The sequence below is a fragment of the Sinocyclocheilus rhinocerous genome, unplaced genomic scaffold, assembly GCF_001515625.1.
Source record: "Sinocyclocheilus rhinocerous isolate Xijiao unplaced genomic scaffold, SAMN03320098_v1.1 scaffold2343, whole genome shotgun sequence".
NCBI lineage: Eukaryota > Metazoa > Chordata > Actinopteri > Cypriniformes > Cyprinidae > Sinocyclocheilus > Sinocyclocheilus rhinocerous.
In genome coordinates this window covers 62,975-72,123 of record NW_015650719.1, presented here as the reverse complement: position 1 = coordinate 72,123, position 9,149 = coordinate 62,975, and the positions used below count along the sequence as shown (strand labels likewise).

Sequence of the window (9,149 nt, the reverse complement as noted above, 5' to 3'; positions counted from 1 at the left end):
TGTGTGGAGAGGGGGATTGAATGGAGGATGCCAGCACTCACTTTACTGAACGTCTCAAACAGAACAGCTTGATGTGAGTTTAGAGAACAAAAAAAAAAACAAACACACAAGACACTTTAAGTGCCATAAAAAACGCAATGGGTTTAAATACTTTTGTAATGCACTATATTTTATCACACAGATATTAGAGAAAATGCTTAATTAGCAGCCTTGCCATCCAGTCATCTTGAGATATTTTTTCTATAAATGCCATTCTGATCAAATTAACCCTCTGCATCATATGCTGTCATGGGTAGAGATATATATGTCAGTCTGTGTGTGTGTGTGTGTGTGTGTGTGTGTGTGTGTGAGTGTGTGAAGGCACTGGTGCTTGACTGTCTTAAATTTCACTAATGAGTTAATGATGCCCCCTGGTGCTAGCCTGGCCCCTCTGTTTGTTTGTTTGTGTGTGTGTCTGCTTGCCAGCAATCTGGAGGAGATCCAGAAGATCTCATCCTCCAAGCTAAAATCTGTATGCCTCAACGTCCCACTTTCTCTGCAGAAATACGTTCCTGTTTTTTGTGTATACTGCAGGTTTTGGAATATATTCATCAGGACAGATGCCCTGAATTAGTTTACATCATTGACGTAGTCTACATCACAATGTAGTCTCATGTGTGTGCATATGTCTGTCTGTGTGTGTGTGTGTGTGTGTGTGTGTGTGTGTGTGATGACTCTGTCCGGACTCAGGTCAGGGTTGATAGGGCCATTGACAGCTTCCCAGCAGGCCTGCTGTGAGCCCTGTCAGTCTCCCTACTATTTTCTTCCTCCCATTCTCCTTCAACACAGTTCCTCCCTCTCGCTCCCCCCTCACTCCTGTCTGCATGTGTTCACATTTGCTATGGATTAGCCACGGACATTATATTTTAACACCATAGGCAGCACTGTTCCTCACAGCAGTGACAGAAATCACCTTTCCAAATAATGCCCAATCTATTGAATTTAAAGCAGATGGACTGCAACCGAGGTTTAGAAACATTAAATCTTAAAATCTGATCCAGAGAAATGGATGCAACCAGTGCTAAATTTCAAGTGTCAAGTAAAGACTTATGTAATGTGAATTTCAAGTGTCAAAGCTATTTTTTATTCTGCCATCCCCTTGACTTGTTCTATAGTAGCTACCATTTATTCTGCCATCCCCTTGACTTGTTCTATAGTAGCTACCATTTGTTGGGTGTTGGTTCTGCTGCCGAACTAAAATTTCCCTTCAGGATCAGTTAATTGTCTTTCCATTGATCCAGTAGTTTTGCACTCCCCTGGGTTTGATTAGCAAAGTGAGAGGGGACAGATGGTACCATTCCTATTACTGTGATTTCCACCCCCCAAATCAGAGTATTCATTGCAGAGAGAACTAGGCATGCGAATTATATGTTATGTCAGACCAGTCTTTGAAACAACAGCCCCAAGTGTGTTAATGATTTTTTTTTTTTGAGTCAACATCCTTATACCACTACTGTGGCTCTTAAATTTGAGAGCCACAGTAGCGGTTTTTGTTTTTATTGTTGTTACTTTCTGGCATTTTTTTAATTGATAAATTCTGAAATCGGTATTTCATTAATTCAAAGGTAATGTTAGTACAGTATGCACATTAGTAGTCAGCATTAAAATAGAGGACTGGTATTTATAACTACATCCAAATTCTGTGGCGATATTGCAGATTACTAAATTATTAGCAACTTCTTTTCAGCAATCATCAGAACAACTTTTAGAAACAGTTATGACAAAAGAAAACAAACAAACAAATAAGCATACCAATCTATCAGCCTTAATTATTCTATTGACAAGATTATATCATATTGATTATTTAAGTTTGTTTCCACAAAACCCACTGTGGGATTGATCCCCTTTCAACCCTCTCTTTCTTTTCAACAGCTTTTTTTCAACCCCCACTGGTCATACACATCCATTTATTGAACCTGTGTGGTACTGACTTGCTAAACCTCAAGCTGTTAGCCATACAGCTGTACATTTACCACAAAGGTTGGATATACCGGAGCTTCAGAAACATTTATTATCTTTCTAATTAGTGCTTCTACTTTGACAAACTTTTCCTAATCCAATTTAGGCATGTTTTCTTAACACTAAAACGACTGAAAATAAATTGCCATTTTTACTCACATTTACTTAACTGAAGGTTACTTAAACTACTTAAACTCACAATTCTTTTTACATTTAAAAAAATAAATCTTTGTGGATTAACTCTAAATAAATAAAATAAGTTTTTACAAATGATCGTGACGGTTTGGTCCCTGATTGGTTTAGTCAGTATACCAATATATGCCAACCAAAATGTTCATTGTCATCCTTATTGCCAATTTTCATTTTAAAACATAGCAGCTTTCATCTACAGGATCAAAGTATGTGGCCAAAGCACACTGGTGGTATTGATCAGTCATGGACTATTGGACTGACTAAGTTGGTCTTTAAATCAATTTAATTCTAACATAGGCACAAGCACATGATAAGACATAATTACAAACCAGCTAGCATAAATAAAGGTTTCAAATGTGCCAAAATTAGTATGTAATATAACATATGGACAGGTAATGATACAAAGCTAGGCTGTAAACTCTCTGGCAGCAAGAAGAACCGAGGGGAGATGTGAGGCTTAATGTGACAAAAGACTCCTTCAGGATCAGCTGAGAGCCATTCTCTCCCCTTCTGCTAATAACTGGATTAGTTGTGGAGGCAGAAAGGGGGTGGAGAGACAGACAGACAGAGCAGCAGGTCCAAACAAAACGGACACAGATTAAAAAAGGAGGGGGGTGTAGGTGCTTTGGGATCACAATTCCCACATGCATTGGGGAGGTATCCTGATGAGGCTGACTAATTATATCAATATTAGGGAAAAAGGTTGTGGGTGGCAAAAAAAGGAAGAAAATGAGAGAGTGAAGGTTAAATAATGTAGAATTTAGCACTGAAAATACTATTTTCTGGAATCTAATCTAATGAATATATTAAAAGATATTAAATATAAACATCGCTCAACAAATATTTTGCAGCCAAGAGAAAAAGATGTGGTGCCAATCCATCAACTGTATGACTCTACCAATGTAACCTATATTCATTAGTCCATATTCCACAATATCCATTTTTCCATATTCATGATTTTCAAAATGGTACACAATACGTTTGTTTACTGCTGCCAAAACTGAGAAGTACAGTATCATAATGCACTAATGATGCGATGTATAAGCTACAGGGAGAGGGGGGGAAAGCATCTGTCAATACTGAACATGGCTGTCTAAAACCACTGTTTTATTGTAACTCTGTGTAAATCTGGCCATGTTTGGAGAATTTAAAAAAATTACAGACAGGACAGAGAGAGAGATAGAGAGAGAGAGAGAGAGAGGAGAGAAGAACCAGAGAGAAAACTATAAAAACAGCTGTGGTGCTGAGGAATTCTGGGAAAATCTAAGACAACAGTCCAGTTTTTTCCATTCTTGACTTGAGAAAGACAGCGCAGATCCTCAGAGACGCTTTATAAACAATGTTAGCTTGAACAGGATATCAAGCAAGATCTGAACATAAAGGAAACTATATTATCCATATCTTTGAAAGATAGCTTGTGGCAACCAGGTTGTGGGAGAAAGAGTGATTCAGTACGCACAAGAGAGTTTACATGGGGCATTTAAGAGTTGTTTTATGTATAGGAAAAGGAGAAAATAAGCAAGAAACTGACCCTTTCTAAGCAAGGAGGGAAATAATAAAGAAGGACAGATTTTTTTCACTCTCAAAACCCGAATCACTATCTAAAAAAAAGTGAAATATTACCGATATTCCTTACATACAGACTGAACTTGTTTTGTCCCATAGAGACTTTATTGGGCCTTGTTTTAGTATGCTAGTCTTAGAGTGCTAAACCATGTGCCATTATTTTTCTCATATCAGACTTTATTGAGAACTGGGATTGAAGTTCCCTCAAAATGATTATATCTCACATTTTTCTTCCCTTTAATCAAATGAAATAGAAGTAAAATAGACTGTGGACTGGGTGCACAAATAAATCATTCAAACATGTTCCTGTTTGAGAAAAGGTTTGTAACCGGACTTACCTGTCAATGATGACAGGGTCAGATGGTGTCTCATTACGATTGCCGCAGCTTTTTTTCTCACAGCAGCGACTTTGTATGAAAAAGAGAAGATAATGAATGATTAACACTTGCTCCATAAGACCACTACAATTAAGACAGTCAAGCAATCTGTCACATTGGTTGTGAATGATCAAGCTCAATCGCCGCTTCTAAAGCATACACACACAAACACGACCCTACACAGAGCAGACAACCCCCCCCCAACACACACACACACACACACCCCATCGGTGGACCTCCTGTCTGTTCACGGGCACGTCACCCCTCCTACGCACCCACTCGGGCATCTGCTGGCTACACAATGGGGGCAGAGCCAATTCTGACTCCCCCTCTGCCCTCCCTAATGCTGTCCTCAAGCCTGAGGTCACTGCACACCCCCGTCTCTTCTGTCTCCTGTGACACTTGCTGTTCCTCTTTCTCTTAGCCCAGCTACCATGTACTCTTTATAGACATTAACTTGTGCTTATTCTGTATAGAAAATGTGTATTATCAATCATTTTGTTCATGATTAGCATTTAGCATCGTCTGTGAACATCACTGCAGGCTTGCAGTTCGCTTTTATCATTGCTGGGCGAATTTTCGTTTAAAAATTCAATCATTTCAAAAGGTAACCACAATTGGGAATTTTGTGTAAAGCCAAAAGATTACCCCATGCAGATTTTGTTTGTGGTTGGTCACACGAATTTGCCGCATTGACCAACAGAAAGTTGCTTGGTTTAAAAGTGACTTCCCTAATTTCCCTAACGTGACTGCACCTTTGGAGTGAAACTGACTCTAGAAATAAATTTTTTGGTTGGTTGAACATACAGCATATTTCCTGAAATATTGCTTTTATGTAAACGTCTAGGGATTCAAACACAGAGGCTCCCACTGCTATTATTAACATGTTACCCAAGACAAGATAGCATGTATTATTGCTACATTTTAGTAGATTAATATGGGGATGTTCTGAGCAAATGTCTTCAGCAGGGGCTGAAATCAGTCATAAATCAATGCAACTCAATATTTTGTAGAGTTGTAACATACATCTATACATTTCCAATATTTGTGTACCTTCCCTTAATTATGAGAGTTTGTGGCCTTGTCCTATGATAGCAAATCATGTTAGCATTACTTATGCTATAGAAGAGCAAGAACCTTTCAGTGAACAGTTTCTAAAATAACTTTTTTTTTCTCAGTATGATGAACACACTAATAATCTGAACAACTTTTCCCACTATAAAGAACCTTTTGCACATTGGTTCCAAGGATGTTCTTCATGGTTCTTCATAGAACCATTGATGCCAATAAAGAACCTCCATTATTAAGAATGTAGGTAGACTGATGTAAAGTATGGGTCATTGTAGAGAAAACTGAATTTGCTGCATGTTTTCTTAAGTTCAAAAAAGCTCAAAAGCTCAAAAAATTCATCCCTCTCAAATGGCACCTTGCAGATCAATAGATTTGATTGTTTTATGTTTTGGGGTGGTTTTTTTCTCACCTGCACATGACCTCATGAGTTAGCAGAACACGGCACATTTCTGGATTCTTGTTTTGTCCCTCATATGATATAGGCTGAACCATGTAAAGCAGAATTAAAAAGAGGTTATCAACACATTATAGAGCAAAACTAAGAACGTGTTTCTTGCGGCTAAAAGGCTTTTACCTCAGAAAAAGAAGATGATGCTTTACCTGTTTAGTGACAGAATCAATGAGACGTGCATAAAGGTCTTGTTCTGTGCGAACACCTGTGAACAAAAACAACAAACAAACCTTGTTGATGCCGTATTCTTAACAGATGTTGATACAGAAACTACTTAAATTTGGAACCACATTGCCATTGGATCAAATAGTACGAAAGAGTAGAATAGGTTCTTTCTTTGATAAGAAAACAAAAATGAAAATTTTAAATGTCCATTTAACACATTATATGATCACATAATTATTGCTTTTTGCTCTGCAAAAACTAAATGTTGAATGCTATATGTCCCAACAGAAAGAATGATTATCTATTTGGACAAGAAGGTATACATGTGATGAGAAATGTTGAGCATACCATTACTATAGAGGAGCTGGAGTTTGTAGTGAGTTCCATTATTGGTCTTTTCCCCTGTCTGCTCCTTAGAAGAACAGCAAGGACAGACATGGAAAGAACAAAGAATTTTGATTACGCAAAATTAGCATTTAATCAAGCATACAGGAGTTCATGATTGAGTAATGTCTACAAATCAAAACTATACTACTGCAATATACAGTTTTTAATGATTTTGGTGCATTTAGCTGGAGTTTGAGAACCTAGGTCAGGACAGTGCAGAGGAGGGATGAAAAATAAGGAAAAATGGACATACATAGACAAGACTTGGGCAGAGGAAGCTGATGTAAAAGATGTGTCAGAGTGCAAGAATGGCTTCTCTAAATTTCCTGCATTTCAAATATTCCTTATGTTCTGTTTGTTTTATAAAGTTTTGTTTTCTCTTGCCAAGCTCAAGCTTTAAATCTATGTTAAACAATAGGAAATATCATCAGAAATCCAATAACGTTCAATCATGTGGATCATGTTATAGAATTTACCTTATCCTGCTCCACGAAGTCAACAAACGCTGTCCTCTCCACTTCCACAGGCTGTCCATTGCGGTCATAGAGTGCCAGAACAAAATGGAAGAAGTTGGACTTTCTGAGATTGGAGGGAGGCTGCTTTTCAAAGTGAGCACGGGATAAGGCCAATCCACTATGGATGTAGGGTTTTGCAGAATAAAAACAGATTATTTATTTATTCATATTTTTCAAAATTCATATAACTGACCATGATATAATACAATCCACTAAATTCAACATAAGTTCAATACAATTCTTAATGCATGTCTCTGACAAGATATACAAATGAAAAACATGTCTATTGGAGCCACATTTCCACTGATTCTAGTAATAAAAATGTTTGCTTGTGTCTGAATCTTTAAAACGGTGTCTTGCTGAAGACAGTACCTATTTAAGCCTAAAAAGTTTATTTTGAGCACATAGTCATGATAAAAATATATTAGAAATAGCCTATATAATTTAGCAATTGTCTTTTTCATATTTTATTAGTTGCTCTCACCAAATTCGATTACAAGTTCTTAAATTTTTAAAATATTAAAGGCTCAATTTTTGAAGAAAAGAAAATCTGACCAAATGTTTGTGTTTGCAGCCATATCTGATATATCAGACGTTTTATTATAAGGACACACTGAAAGCACAATGTGCACTTTTTGAACCACCCAAATGTAGCCAACAAATCAGGTTTTCGATGTTGTAATTGTTCTAATAATATATAACATTAACATATAACTATAACATTTGATGAAATAATTCATGACATCTCAAAAATTCGTTGAAAATTGACAGCTAATTAAGAATTTATTCCTATAGATTTATATGCAACAACTAACAGCTGTCTATGGCTGCGTTTTCCAAAGGCAACAGTCTCTGTAATCTGGGCCGTTAACGTCGATTCATTTAGGTTATATAATTATGAAATCGAAAAAAAAGAAAAGAAAAAAGAAACTGAGATAGTAGATTCGTGTTTTCGGTAGCCTAATATTAAGATACTTAGAACGATTATTAGTAGAGTGTTATTATCACCACTATAGTCTACTTTTAATTATTTGATTTTGAATTCCTCAGAATAAAACTATTCACTTGTGTATATCCTAAATCCGTTGATACTGGATTAAACATATGCTTAAAGAAAATTATGCTACACTTCAAGTGAGCAAGAAATGAAAAGGAAAGAAGAACGACAAACAATCACCGTTCAAGTGACGTGCTCAAGCGTTTTAAGTAATATCATCATGACACAAAACGGGTTTCAATGTATTGTCTTGTTTGCCTCTTTCATTCGACTCGTGACTCTGTCACCTCAAGCTATTGACAAGAGCACTGAAGGCTGAGATCCGAAGCTACTAATCTCTGGTGTCATTTTACGTTATAATAAATATTTCTTAACTTTGATTTTTCGAAAAGCTGGAGCCGCAACGGAGAGCTGATGTTTTACCCGTTATTGTGATTAACCTGATCACACGAGAAATTTTACAAGTGTGCAATTTCGTACACATTCTGATTCGTATAAAATTGTAGCCTACGATTTGCTTAATAGAAAGTATGCTAAATATGAGGCTCCTGACACAAAACGGGTTTCAATGTATTGTCTTGTTTGCCTCTTTCATTCGACTCGTGACTCTGTCACCTCAAGCTATTGACAAGAGCACTGAAGGCTGAGATCCGAAGCTACTAATCTCTGGTGTCATTTTACCTTCACCCGCCACAGAAGAGCCTAACCTGTTGCTGGATATTTTTGCAATGTTATAGAAAACAAAACACACTCTTAAAGTTAATGATTATAAATATAAAAATAAACAATAAACGCGCATGTTACATTTGGTAGATACATATTTTGATAACTCATACAATCGTTTAGGCTAATAGGCCTACTTATTTTAATTCTAATTCATGTTCTGTTCTTTTGGATAGTTAACAAATAGGCTAGTTTAACATGTGTGTTGTGTGTTATTTCTGCTAAGGACTGGACAGTTTATAAAGAAATATTTTCAGTCTTTAGGTGGTGTTTTTACATGTAAAGACTTCAACTAATTAAAAGAATTTAGTGTAGCTACATTAGTGCAGAATAGCCTACCTCTGTGCCGCTATGTTTGCATCAATAACGCCGACATTTCGCACCCAAGAACGAACAGGATCCATTTCTTCTTCAAAAGTTCCCACTTTCAACCCACTGATGATTCTTGTCGGGTGATCTTGACTCCCAAACATTTAAAACAAAATTGGAATGACAAGGCAACTTGTTGTGCAAAAGCACTAGCCTATAACAAAGTCGAAATATTCTGGAAATTCTGCGTATCACTCAGTAGATTTAATGATTTTCTCAATTTTTAGATTACCGGGATTCTCTGAAATAGTCCGTGAAATACTCCGTGCTTCTTTTTGGATTTTTTTTGGAAACTTGCTTTCTTGGCATAGATTTGTCCTTCTTCGAGACCCATTCAA

The 9,149-nt window shown here is 36.8% G+C and overlaps 1 protein-coding gene across 1 annotated transcript in view; it reads right to left on the bottom strand.

The window, feature by feature from the left end:
* Positions 1-8,915, bottom strand: part of LOC107712533 (transcription factor COE2) — a 37,914-nt gene extending 28,999 nt beyond the window's left edge. The window contains exons 1-6 of the mRNA XM_016517835.1: positions 8,782-8,915; positions 6,684-6,840; positions 6,169-6,226; positions 5,805-5,860; positions 5,614-5,687; positions 4,095-4,163 (exon numbers count right to left, since the gene is read on the bottom strand). Coding sequence (XP_016373321.1) covers positions 4,095-4,163; positions 5,614-5,687; positions 5,805-5,860; positions 6,169-6,226; positions 6,684-6,840; positions 8,782-8,915 — 548 coding nt within the window. The remainder of the gene's footprint in view (positions 1-4,094; positions 4,164-5,613; positions 5,688-5,804; positions 5,861-6,168; positions 6,227-6,683; positions 6,841-8,781) is intronic.
* Positions 8,916-9,149: the final 234 nt, after the last annotated feature.